At 38.9% G+C, this 21,582-nt stretch overlaps 1 protein-coding gene across 2 annotated transcripts; it reads left to right on the top strand.

The window, feature by feature from the left end:
- The first annotated feature begins 145 nt into the window (after positions 1-145).
- LOC122656727 (DEAD-box ATP-dependent RNA helicase 20) lies at positions 146-21,047 on the top strand. 2 transcript variants are annotated; one of them, XM_043851357.1, is made up of 7 exons: positions 146-373; positions 753-1,385; positions 1,541-1,629; positions 7,279-7,378; positions 9,844-10,098; positions 20,325-20,497; positions 20,738-21,047. In XM_043851357.1, exons 1-7 carry the CDS (start codon positions 224-226, stop codon positions 21,006-21,008), a joined length of 1,671 nt encoding a protein of 556 aa, XP_043707292.1. In that variant the 5' UTR covers positions 146-223; the 3' UTR covers positions 21,009-21,047. The 2 variants fall into 2 exon arrangements, with proteins under 2 accessions (XP_043707292.1, XP_043707290.1); XM_043851355.1 differs by having other exon boundaries at positions 148-373; positions 20,732-21,047.
- The last annotated feature ends 535 nt before the right edge of the window (positions 21,048-21,582 follow it).

Raw genomic sequence — 21,582 nt, forward strand, 5'->3', positions numbered from 1 at the left:
TCCATTCGGTTTGGTTCGTCAATCTTGGTCGGCCTATCTGTTTCAATTATTTTCCACTTTCTAAAACCCCAAAACTGGTCCGGTTTGGTTCGGCTTTCTATTTTTGAAACCCCTTAAGATCCACCCCTCTTATAAATCTCCACGGGCAGTTTGCCGGTTACTGCTTCTCTGCTAGTATTTTCTTCTACTGAAGCTATAGCCGTCAAGTGGAGTAACACTACCAATGGGGAAGGGCGACGATGCACTTCGCAGAAAGAAGAACAAGGTGATCCGTAAGAGGATGCAGAAAGACCCTTCATCAGTTTCTTCCCGAGTGGCTGCTATTATCGCCGCCAAACAACGCCGCAAATCCGGCAAACGTCGCATGTGCGAGGTATGTGAGATCGCTTATTACTTCCTGCTCAGATTTTGAAGAGCCCATATAATCGATTGTGTAATGGCTATGAATCAATCGATTCTCTAACACAATCTTTAGCCCAAAACGAGCTAATCTTTGAATCAATTAAACCCCTTTCGGCATTTCACTATGAACTTACTTCTTTTTCTCTTTATAAGTTTTTCTTACTACAAATTCTAACCTGTTGAAAAATCTGTGATCTGCGTACTAAAATTTGTAACATTTTTCTAAGTTTTTCTTTCCTGGCTTAATTCGTTGGGAAGCTTTACCATGCTAGTGACTTGTTATTATTCGTGATGGATTTTGCTCCTAGTTAACCAACATTAGTTTTTGTGGATTCGTTTTGGGTTTTCAGGGCATGTGTTTTGGCCTTCCTACTCTAGAGGATCCGTTCAATGACAGACACGGGAAGAAGGATGTCAACATAAAGAAAGCCAAGACGGTACACTCTTCCCAACAGGATAGAGGGTCTGCCTCTAAGAAGGATTCTGGCGGCAGGAATCCTGAAAAGTTAGAAAATAGAAAACCCAATAAGGAGACAGCTATGAATCCAAAGAATGGGCAAAACAAGAGGGAGGGCCAGCCTCAAGCAGCCCCTTCGAAACCAGTTAAAGCAAATGCCAAGCTCATTGGGAAGGGTAGAGAGATTCATGCCAAAAACAGAGGGCTTTATGGAAGCTCAGATTGCCCATCTAAATTTCTTATTATGTGCTTGAATGCAATTCAGAATGCATTGCCGCATGATGGTACCTTGAATGGAAATAAAGACACGCCTTTGTTGGTTAACACGTGGGGATTTGAGTTCTGGAAATGTAGTTCTGCTGGATTAGATATTCTGGAGACGACTGGAGCTTGTTCTACCACAGATCAAATTGCGTGGATGGCCTCCACCGCAGCTGATACTATTGCGAGAAAGGAGAAAGAAGGTCTATCTGTTGCTAGCCCTTTTCTCTTATTTCTTGTTCCATCGCAAGAGAAAGCCATTAAGGTTTGCAGTTTTTGCTTTGTTAATTTTGCCCTCTCTCTTTCCCTTTTTCTCGCGATAACAGTAGATGATTGTTGCTTATTCCTTATGCTTAATGACATCCTACTGCTAGAAGTTACTGATTTGGTTACCAATGCTATGCTTCACATTATGCTCAGGTTCGGTCAGTATGCAAACCTCTTAAGTCTCTTGGAATACACACAGTGAGTGTACATCCTGGTGCATCACTAGAGCATCAAATTCATGGGTGAGTAGCTTGTGTTCTTTCTCTGGTATACATATATACGTGTTAGTTACTGATAATTTGAAGCTTGTAACTGGTTCTAATCTAACACGTAGGCTTAATGCTGTTAACTAATGAGCATGTGTTGTGCATGTAGTCAAATACTGTCGTTGTGGCTTCTAATGCCAAGATCCCATTGTTATAGGGTAAAAATTATGTCATTTCAGACCAAGATGGGAAGATGGAGGGAAAGCTAGAGTATTATTTGGCCTAAGTTCCTCCCCCCCCCCCCCTCCAGATTCACCTTCTATACTTTTCTATTAAGGGTAGTTATTGGTTTCATAAGGGTTTGTGATGTTTCCAGAAGTCACAAGACAAATCTAAGCCAGTGAGCCGTCCAATTTTCATGGGTTTTCTGTCGGGAAGAGATGCGGAATAACCTTCCCACCTATGTGAATCAAAGAAACAAACGAAAAATGGAAACCAAACAAACAACCACAAACCAAAACGAACAGAAGATTTAACGTGGAAGACCCTTCAATGTGAAGGGAAAAACCACGGGGCAATTCCGAGAATAATCCACTAAATCAAACAAAGGATTACAATGATTCACCTCTCAAGTTTATGCCCAAACTTGAGATCCACCACAATATTGAGAAAAGAAAATAACAAGCACTTGGAGAGATTACAAGGTTACCTCACACTTTAAAGAAGATGCTACCAGATCACCTCTAAAAGCCACCAACAATTTCTCCTAAAGCTTGGAGAACCCAACTGAGCAAGCAAGTTGCAACTTCGGTTACCCGGCTAAACAAGAGCATGAGATGTAGCAAAAACGGCCTTAAGAATGACCCAAATGTGAGAGCTAAACATCCACAAAAATCCTTCACTTCTTTTCTAAGAGCTCCAAGAACAAAAGACTTCTTATCTTCTTCTTCTCAACAAAAAAGGTGAAAAACAACTTTTCCTCTCCTTGGAAAAAGTCCACTTACTCTCTCTCTTCCTTTTTCTTGCAAAGAACGGAACCCACTTCTCCCTTTACGTAGGTTACCTTTTCAATTCAAAACCCACTAAGAATGAGAAAGTGGCCTTTTTGACTCCTCAAATGGGTTTTGACCCAACTTGGTCCAAGCACCCAAAAAGCTCCACATGGGGCTGGACCAATATAGCCCAACACCCAACAAACTCCCCCTCCAGTCCCATGAGGAGGACTCCTCCATACTGCAGGCTCATATGGAATCCATGCCTACCAAATTCTTGCATAGTTTATGCTTCTCCTTTGGCATTGTCTTGGTCATCATATCTGATGGATTCCTATCAGTATGAATTTTATTGATCTTCATCAAATCACTTTCAAGGATATCTCTAATCCAATGATCCCGGACCTCAATGTGCTTGGTCCTAGAGTGGAATGTAGCATTCTTGCTCAAATCAATGGCACTTTGACTGTCACACCTAACAACGTACTCCTTTTGTTCCAAACCCAACTCCATAAGAAAACACTTTAACCATAGCATCTACTTACAAGCTTCTGTGGCAGCAATTTATTTTGCCTCAGTAGTTGATAGAGCAACACACTTTTGTAATTTAGATTGCCCAGAGATGGTTCCCCCTGCAAAAGTTAACAAATAACCCGAAGTAGACTTCCTTCTGTCAATATCTCCTGCCATATCTGAATCTGTATAGCTCTCCACCATGATTGATGAATTTTCAAAGCATAAACAAACTTTAGATGTTCCTCTTAAATACCTTAGAATCCATTTTACAGCTTCCCAATGTTGCTTACCTAGATTTGCTAAGTACCTACTGACAACACCAGTGGCATGTGCTATGTCGGGCCTTGTACATACCATAGCATACATCAAACTCCCTACAGCTGAAGTGTAGGGGATCTTCTCCATTTCTTTCTTTTCTGTATTGCTAGTTGGAGACAACTTAGCACTCAACTTGAAATGGCTAGCTAATGGTGTACTCACAGGCTTTGCTTTCTTCATGTTGAATCTTGCAAGTACTGTCTCAATGTACTTTTCTTGTGATAGACATAACTTCTTGTTCTTCCTATCACGCTTGATTGTCATGCCCAAAGTCTGTTTTGCAGCCCCTAGGTCCTTCATGTCAAAGATCTTGTTTAATTCTTTCTTCAACCTGTCAATCAAGTTAGCATCTGGACCAACAATGAGCATATCATCAACACACAACAAGAGAATAATAAAGGAAGAATCAAGTTAGCATCTTGTCCAACAATGAGCATATCATCAACATACAACGTGTTTGCCTTCCGCGTGGAGGGGGAGATTGTTGGGATATCCACGCATAAGGCAGAAAAAATAGTCCCACATCAGATATGAAAGGGGATGTGGGTGGATTAATAGGTACTTGGGCACCCTCTCCTTAACGCCTAACTTTTGAGGATGAGACCCAAGTTCCTAACATTTTCCTAGCTAAACTATCTATTCTTGCTCAAAGTTGGGAGAATAGTAATGGCTAGAGTACCGGTACACTGCATTGACTTACACGGGATGCATGCCAATACACTCGGGGGGGGGTTGTATTTGATTGAATTAGATTCTGAAATTTGGCTAGTCTAGACCACATCCTCTTTATCCAACAGTTGGAATGAACACATCATCTATCCACGTAGTAGAATAGGTGTCTTGTGATGTTTTGAAAATTAACAAACCCTTTGTGACAATAATATTTCACCTTTTAGTAAGCATACTAATTGTTGGGAATAGTCCCACAATGGTTAACCGGGACCTTGGAGTTGGCCCGTTACACTTTGGAGATATCTCCACTTATGAGCTTACGCTTTTAATTAGGAAGCTTCAACATTGTATTAGAGTACCATCACTTGGTCCTCCTTACTGGTAACTGCCACGTGACCCAAAAAGAGGGGAACACGTGAGGGGGAGTGTTGGGAATAGTCCCACATTGGTTAACCGGGACCTTGGTGTTGGACCTATACACATGGGTGTCATCTGCACATATGAGGTTATGCTTTTAAGTAGGAAGCTTCAACACTAAACACAATTACAGTCTACATACAAATATCATTAAGAAAGCCACAAGGCATTGACAACACAAAATTTCCCTTGAGGACAAACCGAAGGAGGCTAAGGCATCGACAGCAGTACCACTCTCCCTGTGAGAGTGTCTAATAATTACTTCATCAAAAGTATATGGCATAGATAACACAAACTGTGGTTGAAGTTTTTACATTCCTAGGAGCCAAAATTATATTACTACTTAAAATATTATCAAGAGCAGAAATTATGATGCTTGAACCACCTCCACCCATAGCCATGTGAGCCATCCAAAGGTCTTCATGAGTGGCTCATGCCTTGGCAACATTGGATGTTTGTGAGCCAATAATGATGCAGGTGTGGTTCAATAGAACCAAAATAAGCTTGCAAGGTAATGGGCCCTAATAACTGAAAATTCAGGACAACACAGAGAAGGAACTTAGGAAATTTAGGGGAATGCTGAATAAATCAAAAGGGATTGATTCAATGAGGCTGAGAATTGGTTCGAAAAGGATTGAAGCATGGTCTGGAACTTGCGGCCCTGGTTGGCTAGTTGTCTCAGGCTTTCAGTGGGATCTAATTAAAGAATATTATGTTTTGGTTAGATTTCTTAATAACAAAGATAATGGCTATGCAGGATTATTAATGAAGAATTTATACTTTCAAGAGAAAACAAGTTTGATTCCAGAATGAGGAGACAGACTCAAAATTAACCAAATTCTGGTACGTAACAGTCGCTAAAATAGAGCATGAAAAAGTTGAAAGCAGGGCATAATGACTGCAAAGCAGAGCAACAACAAGGGATCGAAAGAGGTGGTCTACTATCCTGATGTATGTAGTTACGGAACAGAACTAGAACGAAGAAAAGAAAGGAAGAGGAGAGAGAGCATAGTTGTCTAGGCGTCCCCAAGGCGACACCTAGGCGTCCAGGCGCCTTGGTCAACTTGGGCAACTAGGCGGGCACCTTGGGTGCCTTGTTAGTGTCGCCTTGATTTTGGACCCTCTCCAACGCCTTGGGTTGCCTAGATGCCATGACAAAAACTTTATGGCCATTGCTTGTAATATGTGCCTGTAAGTGCCACTTCAAAATCCAAATCTTCTTTCCAAACCAACCTCAAAAGCCATGGGATATAATAATGTGCCTGCAATTTAAGTAGTGGAAACCTATTAAGACTCTAAATTAACTGTACAATCAGACCTATCTTTAAGCAGAAGGAAAATTACAAATGTACCACCCCATTTGCCATTAATCTGTCCCGCAGAGCTAAACTAAATAAAACTACAAATTTGCTACTTGATTCCAATGATAATCCTGGCCCTTTGTTTAGGCCTGTAGGATGTTGCAGCATTAAATAAACCTTGCAAACGGAGGACAAACAAACTTCCATCAACCCTTTAGACTTTAAAGACCTCTGCTCATGTGAGTCATGTGACTACAAATATGTCCCACCCAACTGAACTAAATAATTATAAATTTTGCTACTTATTTACAGATATTGAACACATACACAATGGGGCTAACTCTGGCCCTTTGTTTAAGCCTTCAGGATGTTCATGCATTAAATAATCCTTACCAAACAAAGGACAAACAATCTATCATCAGCCCTTAAGAGACCTCCTAATGCCACTGGTGCTGGGATCCCAGAGGAAGCGCCATCAAAATTTAATTTGAAGAGACCACTGGGTGGAAATTAACACATTACCTAGGGTTACACTTTGTAATAGCACAATCAGTAAAAAATAAACATTCATATATTCCTTAGTAAAATTAAGAATTTGAGTAGTTAAGCCAGCAGGATGTAAGTAGCCACTGCATCTGAAGCAAAAATCATTTCTTAGAAGCCACATATGCCATATGTAGAAAGCAATTACTTTTTGTACTGACATTCAATGATCTGACTTAGCATTAGAATTTAGACTTGTACAAACCCAAGAAGTTAAGTCTTCATTATTGGGTAAAAGATTAGAAGGACAAAGAAGGTTCAAACCCTTTGAAGCAAAGGAGCAAGTTGTTATTGAGTTAACACATAATTATTACATAGAGTGCAGGAAATAATAACTGAACACCTAAACTGCTTAATTTACAAGAATTGGGAACAATATCATGACAGATTTTCCAATGAAATGCTTGATTCTTCCAGACATTTGAAGCTTCTATATTTCAATCCAAGGTAAAGAAACTGGTTGAGGATCCATCTTCAAGGATTCATAATCTGAGTTTTAGTGAATTTTCCTTTTGAAGTGAGACCCCAAACCTTACAATCAGGTTGCCAAATATTTGAATTGGTGTATTGAGGATTTGTTGGGCTTCTTCAAGAGCCCAAAAATTGCAAATGACCTCACTAGTTCAAGAATGAGAGTCATTGTCAATTAAATCTACAACAGTAAAAGTATTGCCAAGGACAGGGGCTGGAAATAAACTAGGAACCAAGTTATCATCGTATAACCTAATCTACAGTTTTAGGTGACTTGATCTGCTTTGCACGTAATAATCTTACATTGAATATGTAGGGTAGAAGTCAAGGGTAAGAGTTAGAAGTACATGAGCATATACGTGCCTACCTAGTTAGAGTATTAATGTCATACCTGCTTCTATTCCTGTTCTTCTTTCTCACCTGTTCTCCATCTGGTTTTTTTTTCCCCTTTGTAGGTTAAGGAGTTGTGAGCCTGAGTTTCTTGTTTCCACACCTGAGAGGCTTTTGGAGCTTATTTCTTCGAAGGCTATTGACATAACTGGGGTCTCTTCATTGGTAAGGCACTCTCTTTGTTGTATTGATTTTTTTTAGGGTAGGGTACTAATAATGCCATGCAATATATTTCATTTGATCCGAAATAATTGTAGTTCTCATATACTTCGATAGATCCCAAATGTAGTTCTCATATGCTTTGATACTGATAAACCATGCTATTACTTTTCTCTAGAGAATTATAAGATGCTATATTTCTTCACTGCTTAATCATAACTTCTGATTGCTACACAGCATTCTTCATTCCTCACTGAGATAAGGACTAGTACATTTTATTGTACATTGAGGTTCTGTTCTGATGGTACCTCCCTACTTTTTCTTTGGAAAGTTCTCGTGAAGTTTAAATGGGTTAAGTTGCATGGCTGTGATCCAACTAAGTATGCTTTCTATTGTACTCTTGAGACACTGTTTTCCGTTGTTCAACCTTTTACATTGTGCATTCTGCAGGTTGCTCCCGTTCGAGGACCTTTTTTATTTCTTTATTTTATAGTGATAACAAATTGGTCTTCCATTTTTATATTAATATAATTCAAGGCGCCAGCTCGCGCAGCTGGAAAGAACCAGGCTTGTTGTTGCCAGGTCATGGGATTGAATCCACCTTCATCTGATTGGGTTGGGGGGTTTTCCTTGTAATGTCACAAAAGTGGTAGCACAAAAAAAAAAAGGATGTTAATATAGTTGACAGCATATCTACCTTATCTAAGCCCTACCCAAACTACTTGAGCTTGATAAAGTGATAAACTAATCCTGTTCTGCCATTGCACTCTATTTCGGGCCATAACATCTGCAAATACAATTGATAGAAGTAATAAAGCATTATGATTGTGATGCAGTCAAGCAAACCCTAGATCTCTATTAGAAATTAGGGCTATGAATGGCATAACATGACTCCAGTTCTAAGGAGATTTTCTGTTGAATCAAGGGCTGACAAGCTTACCAGTTTTGATATTCCAGCAGCTTGCAATGGGAAAGAAAGAGAGAATAAAGAAGAGAGGAATGAGAAGAGATAGGGGGCTGTTTTGGGACTGTTAATAGCAGGGTTTTAAGTATCGATGATTATTGTATCAGCCAATATGTATCGGTATTGGTGGGTATCGATACGATACTTTTTATTTAAAATTAATTTGTATCAACTGATACAGATCGATACAGGTAATACACTCGATATGCCTCCTTTAAACCTGCAAGAAAGAAACCATGAGTGAGATACGAAACCAAGATCAACCGAAGGTCTTGGAATAAAGTTGCAGATTTCTTTTTGTTTGGTCAATTTTTTTGTTTTCTTTTTCTTTCTTCCTTTATGCATCAGTAGATTAGGTAAAACGACTCAACTCCTTGCGTCAAGCTGATATATATTTCACATATTGCATAATAAGGTGTTATATGCTTCAAACCTGTATGGTTGTTGCATAGTGACCTCGTGGTCGCAGGTTCGAGTCGGGAAACAGCATCTCTGCGAAGCTGGGGTTACGGCTGCATACATTATGACCCTCCCCAGACCCCGTAGTGGTGGGATATGCTTCAAAACTGCATTTTAATGTATCATAAACACATCCATGCAATTCTTGACCATTTCCATGTATATCTTTAGTATACGTAGTGTCTCTCCAATACGATATCCGATACCGATACTTAAATCCTTGGTCAATAGTACCCTTGAAATGTAGCATGAAGAAAAGAGAGAGAGAGAGAGAGAGAGAGAGAGAGAGAAGAGGGGTAGGGGAGAAGAGTCACAGCTCACACACTTTACCCAATTACATAATCTGATAGAGAATTACATTTTACATATAAATACTCAAAAGGTAAAAACCTAGTGAACTTCAAACACTTTAAACAAATTCTATATAAAGTTAAATAACCACAAAAGCCCTGATAGCCTTAAACACTAACATTGACTCATAAAAGGACTCCTAATCTCTCTTTTATACTGACTTAATTAATTTGACTCAAAACGAAAAACGAAACTCTATCTAGCTAATAAATATGCTAATCTAACTCCAACACCAAGACACTAGTCTCATGTACCCATTGTGGACCTAAAATTTGAACCATATGCTTGGGCCCATTTCAGGTAAATACACTAGCCTATAACCAAGTACTAGCAAAATAAGACCAATTTTTGGATGGGACCTTCATATTGTCATCAGTCTTGATCACAGGCTGATCCACCAGTACTTTTCAATTTTTGGATGGGATCTGCATATTGTCATCGTCACCTATTATTGCTACCCTTAGCTTCCTGTGTAAGTATAGAATCAAACATTCTTGGTGCAATGTACAATTAATTACTGCAACAAGTATAGCAGATATTCATGCATTGAGCTCATATTTTTTTTCCTTTATTGTTATAAATTGGTAGTCCATTCCTCTCCTCTCCTCTCCACCCCCCAAAAAAGCAATGGTTTAAATTTCTCTTTCCACCTCTGGTTCCTGTTATTTGCTCATAATTCAGTTTTGATCCTTGACAGGTTGTAGATGGATTGGAAGCTTTTGTTGAGGGAGAATTTCTAGAGAAGATAAAATCCATTAGACAATCCATTTCTGGAGATCCACAAACAGTTCTTTTCAGTAATTGCTTTGAACATACCTCTTCTTCAGTGGTGCAGGATCTTTTGGTGGGACCAATCAATCGATTATCTCTTAACAAATCTACAACTAGTCAAAGTGCATACATTGTTCAGTACATACATATGTCTGCCTCAGAAAGTGGAAAGCTATCAGAGGTTTGTAAATTAATACGTTCAAATCCTCATTCTACATCCTTGAATATATAGTGCAGAGGATAGTGTTACCACAAGAGACTAATGTTTCATATCTTATATATCTTGTTGATTGTTTCTATAGTCTGTTGTGGTTGTTGTATCTTTTTAAGGAAGAAGATATTGAGGTTTGCCATTAAATTACTAAAGTTATCGGCATATAGTATTATGCTTTTATAAGTCAGCTTATTCTAAAAGCCTATGACTGTTGGTGGAAACTAATTAAAGGATGTGTCCGCTAGAGAAAGATACTAAGATGTTACAATATCAAAAACCTTGTAACCAGATTAGAGAGAGAGAGAGAGAAGAGAAAGAGAGAAGAAGAGAAGAAGGAGAAACAAAGCTTTCTCATACAGGTTATAGATTTTAGTCATACTCTTCTCTGGTGAATATGTCTTTTTCAAATCATCCCACACTCCCTTTGCAGTAGTGTGAAACATGACATTGGCAGCAATGTCAAGCTCCATACTACTCCATAACCAAATGAGAATAATCTCATTGTCCTGCTTGACCCATTCATTATAATCTTTGGAATCTGATGCAGGAGCACTTGAAGTAATATAACAGAGCTTATTCTTAGCCATAATGTAAACTCGAACACCTTGAGCCCAAAGCAAGTAATTGGAGTTGCCTTTGAGCTTGATAGAAGTAATCTGAACATTAACATTGTCCGTAGTATTCTTGTTCTCAACCATGTCACAAGAAAAAAAATAGCAACTCCAAAAAATCGATAGCAAGTAATGTGATGACAAATCCAGAAATCGATTTGGATTAAAGAGGTAATAGGAGCAGTCCAAATACACCCAAAAAAAAAAAAGGCTGGAAAGCACAACCAACAATAGGACAGGCTCCACCATAATAAAGGAATTCCAGAAAACCAACCAAGAAGAAATCGACTAGTCAGGGTTTTGGTGAAGTAGTCAAAATCGATGACATAAAATTGCAGAGCCAAGAAGACCAAAGTAGATTCAGCAACAAGGAGCCACGAATCCATAAGCTTCATAGAAAAAACAACAAAAACAGCAGCCAAAGTGGAGATCGATTTTATCAGGGTTTTGCTAGAGATCGATCCATCAAGGTTGGAGCAGACTTCAATGTAGATTGCAGTCTGCAGCAGTATCTTTGAGTAAAACCAGGTACAACCGTACAATACACTCCATCTATGAAGGAAGGAGTGATTAATTCATAAGAGATGCAGCATTAGGTGGCAACCACAGGGAGAATCGAAAAAGAGGAGCCAGTAGAGAATGATTGGAGAAATTCTCAGATCCGATTACACGAGTGCTCTAATACCATGTTACAATATCAAAAACCTTGTAACCAGATTAGAATAAAGTGAGGATAGATGGTCCTCTTTCTAATATGCATAGCTTGGTTTAAATATGAGCATCTCACCCCACATGAGAAAACAAATTCTTGAAACTCTGATATTTATTATTTCCTTGGCACCCATGACAAAGAAATAACTTGCTTGAATTGATTGTGTCCTTGTTGAAAGCCATAATTTCTACAGCCATTCACCTTCAAATTCATCAAGTACCTCTTTACATGAGCACATCCAAGGAGTACTTTGTGCATCATCTTCAAGTATTGAACCCTAAAACCTCTTTACATGAGCACATCTCACTCACTCTAGCTGACTAAATGATATTGTTTCTCTTCCAAATATATCCATATCAAGTCTTCAGCTTTCCAGCTCAAGTTGCCATTGACAGCAGAATGGAAGGGAGGTAGATGTTCTTGTGTGATGCCAGATATCCTAGTCACCCTTTTCCACTACCAATACCAAATGGCTTCCCTTGGTACCTCCTACTGTACAACCAGAATTGCACTCACAAAGCTCTTGTATTCCTGTATTGCACAAACTGTCTTTTGCAGACTATTTGATGTGCCAGCATGGTGCCACCCTAGAGCACCTGAAAATGCTCTTTTGCTACCTCATGTGATTATTGGCTATGTGATGCAGTCATGCAGATCATGGACTTCCTAAAATCCAGTGTAGTGGGCCCCCATATGGAGGAGAATTGGTTGTGCACTATGGTAGTTATACAGATCCTATTTTAGGATCTGTCCCTACTGTTAATGTAGTCCTATATAGGCAAGGCCTAATAGGAGCCAGGTAAGATCAGAGTTCTGGAATTGTTTGCTAATTAGGCAGATTTGGGGCTGTTTAGGGTACAACTAGGGTTAGGGTTGGATATTGGGAAAGGGGCTTATAGGGTATTAATGGGCAGGTCTAGAGGGCTATTATGGTATAAAAAAGTTAGGGTTTGGATGAGTTTTGAAATTCTGCAATTTTGGGCAGAATTGAATTTTAGGTCAAAATTAGGGTTAAAGTTAGGTTTAGGTTAGGATTGTCTTATATGGTAATGATAGGCAGGTGTAGGGAAGTCTAATGGTATAGGTTTTATGATGTTTGGGTGAATGGAAGTAGGTTAGATGAGTTGGACAGCAAGATAAGGTTATTTGGGACAATTCCTAATAGAGGTAGGAGAAGGAGATTCTAGGGTTTAGGGTGGTGGGGGTCTGATGAAACTTGGATTGAGTGTCAATAATGATGTAAGGGGTGTATGCTGAAAGTTTTATTTGAAACTGATGGATAGATTTGAAGTTATGGAGGAATCCTAGTTAAGGTAGGAGTGAGAAGAAGAAGGTTTAAACAAAGTTCAGATTCAAACTTACTAGATTTGAAGAGATCTTCAATGGCAGCAGGTTTGAAGATGAACAATGGGGTCTCCCGATCTTCACGATACAAGGAGTCGATTGGAGATCCACCAATCCCTTCACCTTGATATTGCTCACAAGGCAACCTTGATATTACTCACAAGGCACACTCACGATGGAGCAAAGCAGCAAGCATAAAACTGAGTTTTTATTAATCAAATTCGTGTTCAATGCTGGTCTCCCTTACAAACTTATATAGAAGACTCAAAATTAGACTTAGACACTAAAAAGGAAAGGCCTAACCCATTCCTTAACCTACAAGGTAACTTAAACTGACTAGGAAACTGAAATAGACTCAAAATAGAGTTCTAATCCAGCCTAACTAAACAACTAAAAGAAAAACTAATAAAATCACTTAAATTGAACCAATTGGATTCAATCAATTTTGAACCGGTTCAATTAAAAACATAAAAATAAGACTAGGTATTTGGCTAATCCCGTATGCAACCTATATACCCCTACTCTAGGCCCATTAAAGTGGCCTATTACATAGAAAACCCTTGGGATCAAAGGTCCAACATATATATATCCCAACCCTAGAATTATTCCTAATAAAAGAAGGTTAGTTTGGTGATAATTCTGCATCAACTGTGGGAGCTATTTTAGGAAGTTTTTTATATGCATATTTAATGCTAACGTGAAGATCTTCTGGTTTTATGAAGTGCAGTTGTTGGTTTCCAATCTTTTAGGAAACTGAATCATTAGCCAGCACCTAACTTGTGTGTAGGAAGTTTCCTGATTAGCTTGTAATCTTTTATTTCTTGTTATAGTATGTTACTGCTCTACAAATAAAGTGTTAGGCCAGCCCATATGATGGAGAAATACTGTTTGAGATGTCAGTTCGGTGGTGAAGCTGGATGGGTTGCAGAGATACACTGCGGGAAGCAGTGTTGCTGGGTGAGATGCCTTGCAAGTATGATCATTGTGATTGAGGCTTCGGTGGGATACCCAAGTCTTATACTTTTTATCTTTTCCTTCATATGTAAAACAGAAAAAATTTCGTTTGTCCCTATATCATCGATCATGTTGCAATTTGATCTCCCACTGGTTCAAATCGATTCGGCATTATTATGTATAATAAGCTAGAATCATCCAAAATTGGAAAAGCAATCTTAATGCAGGCTCGGTTCAAAAACTAGACTTGGTTTTAGTTTTAGATTGGTTTTCACTTTAGTTTTTGATATTTTTATTTGTAGCGGCCTGAAATATAAAGCCAAAACTTAGGTGTAAAGAAGATGGACAAAATTTAGTATTCTATTGAGTAAATAGCTAATTGTGTCCCATGTCAAGAGTCCAAGTTTAGGGATTTTGTCTTTAGCTGTCCAAGAGTCCTAATGTTAGACATATTAAGTTAGAAGAAGTTTGAGTCAGTTTAGTATATTTTAGAAGTCGACAGCAGGATATTTTGAGTTTGATTATTTTATTTAGAGTAAGAGAGTGATCAGGGCCCCTTTTGGTAGTTCTTCTGCGGAGTGTTTTTTTAGTGTATTTTGTTCTGTGGGAGTGGAAAAAGAGTGGAAATGCGTTTGGTTTGTCCCGTTTGTTTTTCTACTCTTCCGGAGTGAACTGGGCATAAGGAGAATGGAGTAGAAAAGAAACAAAAAACAGGAAGAAACATGCTTCTCCATTCTTGGAACACTTCTTGGAGAATTGCAAGAAACAAAAAACCAACATATACCACAAGAATGACAACTTTGTCCCCACGACGACGAACAAAAATAGATTGATCAGAGAAGCACTAAGTGAATCCATATCCACCAACAACTTTTAAACTTATCAAACCAGGTGCGAAGAGATTGTTTCAGCCCATAGATTGCCTTGTGAAGTCACACACTTGGTAGCACGTGGAGATAATTTATCAATACCAGGTTGAAGGCTATGAACAAAGCACACGCAACTGAACACCTGTGGAGGTAAGCCAAATAGAGAAGCATGAGGAAAAACCACGGAAAAGGGAGATTGTTTTTTAAGAACAACATATGGCATGCGATTAATCAAATAACAAATAGTGTGGACCGCATCACTCCACAAGTATTTAAAACATGCATATAAAACATTAAGGAACAGGCAACCTCTAGTAAATGCTGGTTTTGCCATTTAGCAACACCATTCTGTTGAGTAGTGTCAAGAACGACTAGTTTGATGTATCATGCCATGAATAGAACTAAACTCAAATATTTCGTGTTGGGTATATTCTACAGCATTATCTGAACTTTAATTGACACACCAAATTGAGTTTTTATTTCAGAACAAAACTGATTAAAGGTAGATAGAAATTCAATGTCCTTCAACAATTATAACCACGTCATCCGAGAATAATCATCGACAAAAGTAACAAAGTAAACAAAGGCTAACTAACTCTTTGCATGACATGGACCCCACACATCAAATGAACTAGGGAAAACAAGGAAGAATTTTGAGGAACATCACAAGATGGGAATGTGGTACGGTGATGCTTTCCAAGCTCACATGCTTCATACTCAAGGCGAGATATATTCTTGCAATTAGGAACCATTTGTTGAAGCTTGAAGAGAGAGAGAGAGAGATGTTCCAATCGATAATGCCACTCAAGAGGAGAGACATAAGGGTAAGCGCAAAAGCAACTATAGGAGTGGAGCCATCAAAGTAATACAGACCGTCCTCCTCGCCCTCCATCAATTGTCTTCCTTGTCTGGAGGTCCTGAAAAACACAACAAGTGGGGTAAAATATGACTGAGAAATTTAATGATTTCGTCAATTGACTAACAGAAAGAAGATTTAAAGCAAAGTTAGGAACATGAAGAACAGAATTTAACAAAAGAAAAGAGGGTAAAGAAACATAACTCGAAGCTGACACCTGAGCAGAGGAGCCATCAGCTAGCATGACTCTAGAAAGATGACTAATCTTTTGAAGAGAAGAAAGGACATGGGACTTAACCAGTCATAAGAGAGGTGGCACCAGAGTCAATGACCCATAGTGTAGAGGAAGAGGTGGCAAGGAATGCGCCAATACCTGAATGAGCAACAGTACCAGTGGATGTGGATGCAGACATCAATTTTCTGAATCTGTTTGCATAACTGAATAGGGACACAAACTGACTACCCCCAGGTATAGAAGCAAGATTGGCGTCGAAGGGAGATTGCGTTGTAGAGTTCTGAGCAAATATGACAGTGGTAGCTGAGAGCTATGGAGCCTAGTCTGGCCCACCATGCTTTTCTCAACACATGTATCAATAGTATGATTATGCTTCCTACAATGAGTACACTGATGCATGACATGATTTGTTGGCAGTCCTCGGCCTCAGGCCCCCAACCACCACCACGACCGCTACCAAGAAATCTAGTACGGCCACTACTATTTGAAACAAGAGCCGAATTATTTGACTTTACAATACTCAAGGTCAAGTTTTCTCATGCCTGGGAGAATTGATGCAGATCTTAGCCAGAAGGAAGTGAAAAAGGGCCTGCACCTGTATGAAATCAGCCCTTTTTCTTGACTCTGGTTCTTTAATACTGAACCAGTTTTAATTCAATTAAACCAGTGGTTTAGTGGTTTGGGTCAGTTTGATTATGGGCCAATTCTAGGAAGATATTTGTTTTATTCTATTGCAGGACACACATGAAAGATTCTTTATTAGATTCTGTTATGTTTTACTGTTGAATAATGTACTCCAGAATACCCCCAGGGTATTCTGGTCTTTTGGGTTTTATTTTTATGTACTGTCGACTCTCTTAGTAAAGTCGGCTAGGGTATGGACAATTCTGTCCTATTTTTTTAATTCCTTTTCTTCTAAATAAAAGGGCTTGCTTGGTCGAATAGATCATTCAAGCATTCATTCAATTCTGTTATGTCAACACGGCATCAGAGCCAATTTCTCTAATCTAGGTTTTCAAAACACTTCCGCCCTTCCATCATTTTTCCCTCCCTCCCTCTATCTTTCGATCTCTTCTCTCTCGTTTTTTCCTTGGTTCTCTTCATCCACATTAGGGCAGCACTAATGAGGTGATCATATGATCTAGACGCTGCCCTCAATCCAACCTCTTCAATCAATGTTCTAATCACAGGTTCAGATCAATAGCTGCTGCCTCTCTCTGCGATTTTTTGGAGTTCTCCCCTTCTTGAAGATCGAGCCTCTATTTGTTTTGAAGGTTGATTTTCCTTGTTGGAGATCTTGGACAGCAACTATCACAGGTTTACACCATCCATTGAAGGCAATTCTCCTAGATCGATCTCCTCGAAAAACCCTGACTCTCATCGAGTTTGGGTTTTCAGGTTTCAGCTCTTGCTGATTTTTGGAGAGCACTCTTTTTTCTACTTCAAGGAGTACTCAACCATGCTGGTGTCTCTTTCTATTGAAGTTTTTTGAAGATTTTCAGAATTCTCCTCCTAGGATTGATTTCTGCCCATATCGATCTTAGTTTTCTGTTTTGGTTATTGGCTGGCTGCATCGACTAATTTCTGTTCTGCTGATTTGAAGTCAGTATGTCTGGTTCTGATATTACTACTGCTACTTCCGGCATTGAAGGCCAACCAAGGAATGAAAATCTCCCTTATGCTGCTGCTATTAAACTCGATGGGACAAATTATCCGATGTGGTCCAGATCTACCTATTTGACTGTTGCTGGCCGTGGCCTTATTGGGCACCTCCTTGGCATTGCTACCAAACCATCTCACCCTGGTCCTCCTCAGGATCGATGGCTATCTAATGATACTATGGTGATGTCTTTTTTTGCTGCATTCCATGCAATCAGACCTATCCAGTGGTTACTTATTATTGGACACTGTACATCAGATTTGGGCTACTGCAAAGGAGACATATGGACAGATTGGGAATGATGCTCAGGTGTATCAAATAAGGAAGTATATCCTAGATTTGTTGATAGAAATTGGTTTGTTAGGATGTCACCCTTCAGATACTCCATGGATTCTAATGTTCGTCTTAAAGAAAAGGAGGGTGAACTTGTTGATAAAGGCGGGTACCAAAGGTTGGTAGAGAAGTTGATTTATCTCTCACACACACGTCTAGACATTGTTATAGCAGTGGGCATTGTGAGTCAGTTCATGCATGATCCCTACTCTTCCCATATGGAGGTTGTTCTTTGTATCCTTCACTACTTGAAGTCTGCTCCAGGGAAAGGCATTCTCTTGTCTCCTCATGATCACCTACGGATAGAAGCATATACTGATGCTGATTGGGCTGGTTCTCCTGAGCGCAAGTCTATCTCTGGGTGCTGTACTTTTGTAAGTGGTAATCTTGTCACTTAGCGCAGTAAGAAGCAGAATGTGGTAGCTCGTTCTAGTGCTGAAGCAGAGTTTTGTGTCATGGCACAAGGTATTTGTGAATTACTATGGTTGAAGGGTTTATTCCAAGACCTTGGTGTTCCTGTTCGTCTCCCTATGATGTTGTACTGTGACAACAAGGCTGCAATCAGCATTGCCCATTCTAGTACAGCATGATCGTACCTAGCATGTTGAGGTGGATAGGCATTTTATCAAGGAAAAGTTGGAAGAAAGACTGATTTGTATTCCCTTTGTGAAGTCTGCTAATCAGTTTGCTGATATTTTCACCAAGGGATTGTTTGGAAAGTTGTTTCATTCTGCTTTAGTCAAGTTGGGCATGTTTGACATTTATGCTCCAACCTGAGGGGGAGTGTTGAATAATGTACTCCAGAATACCCCGTCTTTTGGGTTTTATTTTTATGTATTGCCGACTCTCTTAGTAGAGTCGGCTAGAGTAGGGACAATTCTGTCTTATTTTTGTAATTCCTTTTCTTATAAATAAAAGGGCTTGCTTGGTCGAATAGATCATTCAAGCATTCATTCAATTCTGTTTTGTTAACATTTACTTTCCTTTTTATAGTCTTGGACCACCTAAAACTCCCTATATAATAGTTGTAAGGTTATTTAGCCCCCATGATTAGGTATGAATGAAGAAGCTTTTCGGCTCGCAGTATGTGGACTTCAGACTTTTACTTGGGTAGATTCTCAGCTGGCTCTGTGGATTCTCAGTTGTTCTTCTCTGCTGTACATTTAGTAGATATTCTGGTGGATTTCCAGAATAAATCTGGTGGATTCTCGATCCTTTATGTCCTGCACTTCATCAATATCAACAGATCAGGTCAGTGCCCACTTGTTCTTCTTCTTATCTTTTCTGTTTCTAACTTCCAGATCTGAACTTTCTAGCTCCTGTGCATTGTAGATCTATTTTCGTTCAAGTAAGGGATTCTAGTCAATTGAAAGGATCTTCTGATCTAGCTAGGGATCGTTTCGATTGCATTAGTAATGAGGATTTGGAATATCACACATTGATCAATCAAAGAGAGATTCAAAAACTAAAAGAAAGTTCGATTCTTTGGGATCCTTCCTTTCTTCATAGGGAACAAAAAGAGATGGAATCAGACTGATTCCTGAAATGCCTTTCTGGATATTCCTCATTGTCCTGGCTATTCATGGAATGTGAGAAACGGATGAATACTCTTCTATTCTGCTTCTAGATCTGTTCTGGTTTCAAAATCTCATCTTTCAATCAATTTCAGAAGAATCCTATTTTTCTAGTACAAGTTTCTGAAATTCTGAGCTTATTTTCTGGATAGTGATTTCAGTTATCGGTTCATACTTCGGTTATTAATGTTCCAGCATTTTGGATCGCTTAAAATTATCTATTCTGGCTGTCTACGTCCTGAGATTGATTTCTGAATCTGGAGTACTGTTTGAGTTAATCCTTTCATCAGTAGGATTCCTAAATATCTAGCAATCAGACCATTAGATCATCTTCAATTTTTGGGATGTTATTCTCTCCTTTAATTAGTCCTTCAATCATCTTAGTGACAAGATTTGAATTCTTGATCTTCTGTTATAGTGTTTCTCTTGAATCTGTTTTCTTTCCTTCTCTGCAAGCCTGGTTTTCAAAGGGTTTTCTGAATTCCTAACCCTAGGTAATTTAGATCCCATCAAATGGTTATCATCAAGTGAATGCCCTGTTTCTAAAAATCATCGAGCTGGTTTAGCATCCGAATAGCTCTTCATTGCTGACAAAGTTAATGCCATGGGATTCCTTATTAGAACTGTTGTCTGAATAAAGCATATATTGAAAGAAACGTAGTTCCGGAAAAATATCTCAAAGCTTGACTGTAAACAAGCTAGCAGAAATGAACTATCTCCATGATTTTGCAAAACCCCCTCTCCCAGCACATGCACAGTTGTATACACACACACACACACACACAAAGGTTTTCTTTTGTTATAGTACCAACAACCCTGTTTCTAGAAATCGTTGAGTTTGCTTAGCATTCGAATAGCTCCTCATTGTTGACAGTTAATGCCATGGGATTCCTGAAGGAACAAGAGTCTGGGACTGGACTCCTTGTCCTATAAACTGAGCTTCATATGATTTTGATGTTAAGAAACTTGAATATTTCTGTCTTCAATGGTGCCATGAAATAGCAGTTCCATTAACCACATTTTTATGTTTCAATGTTTTTTGCAGGGTATTCAAATTTTAGATCAATTTTGCAGCATTCTACAGAATTCATTGCTAAAGAAGGTTCTATTTATAGTAGAAACAGATAGCACTGCCCAGATGTTACTTACTACTGTCAAGGCCAAGGGCTATCCTGTTTTGAATGACTCAATTAATGATGGTTCACAAGTAGCTAACAGGTAACCATCTGAACCTTGTATATCATCTCTATTGCTATTGTTGGATTCCCTGACTTTGACTAGGTTGTTTGTGAAATCTCCACTTGTTGCAAAACCATTTTGACTTTCCAGTCCACAGGCAGAAAAGGGGAAAACCTTAGCCTAGCAAATTAAATTCTGCATTCTTTTGTTTGATTGCTATAATAGGATGAAATATATGCTTGAAAATCATTTCTTTATTCCAAATGCTTGCAGTGACAGGAGTATATTGGTCTGTGTCACTGATAAGGAGCATCTTTGGGCAACAGATATAGGGGAATTTGAAGTCATCATAGTTATTGATTTCTTTTCATCAATGGATGATTACATTAAAATCCTCACAAGGATGGCACGTCACACAGTCAATGGAATATTACATAGCTTCTTCAGCAGGGAAAACACACCACTTGCCAAACCATTGATCAAGATACTTGAACAGTGTGGTCAGACAGTGCCCATTGCCCTTAGAGACTTTTGTGCCCTGGATTCATAATTTGAACATTGAAGAATATTTATGTTCACATTGCCTCCATTTGTGGTTTCGTCATGTTCACGAGTTCAAAGTTTTGGTTATAGGTGTTTATTATGTTCCTACATGAACTTATGAGCAACAAGTTTTGAAAATTGCACAATCAGAGGAACAACCCTTGTGTATCGCATTGAATCTTGGCACTAAACAAGTCTTGAAAGGACCTGATGGAACCAAGTTCATTCGGTACATAAGACAGTATAGGAACTTATGATTGTTGGGATGTAGCATGGTATGACAGAAGGAATGATGAATACATTGAAGAGTTTAATGTTAGTTCCATGTTCCTTGTATTATATGTACACTTGCAATTAAGTAGGCTTCTGAATGTGTTGTCCTGCTTGGAAATTCTCAGATTTTGGGCTTCTGAATAGGGTTTTTAGTCTTATTATTGAAGTCTGACCAGTTTTGTGGTTTGCCAGATATACTGAAGTTGTAGTGCTTTGCTTATTCCCCATGTTCAAATTTGCATTTTCTAATAGGCTTGGGTAGGTCTAATCTCGATATAAAAAAAAAAAATGGCACCACTGTGGGGTCT

The sequence above is a fragment of the Telopea speciosissima genome, chromosome 3 (genome assembly GCF_018873765.1).
Source record: "Telopea speciosissima isolate NSW1024214 ecotype Mountain lineage chromosome 3, Tspe_v1, whole genome shotgun sequence".
NCBI classification, from domain to species: Eukaryota; Viridiplantae; Streptophyta; class Magnoliopsida; order Proteales; family Proteaceae; genus Telopea; species Telopea speciosissima.

Coding starts and splice junctions, on each gene's coding strand:
- LOC122656727 (XM_043851355.1), top strand. CDS start 224: ATGGGGAAGGGCGACGATGCACTTCGCAGAAAGAAGAACAAGGTGATC. Junction 374..752: donor GCAAACGTCGCATGTGCGAG/GTATGTGAGATC, acceptor TTGGGTTTTCAG/GGCATGTGTTTTGGCCTTCC. Junction 1,386..1,540: donor CGCAAGAGAAAGCCATTAAG/GTTTGCAGTTTT, acceptor CATTATGCTCAG/GTTCGGTCAGTATGCAAACC.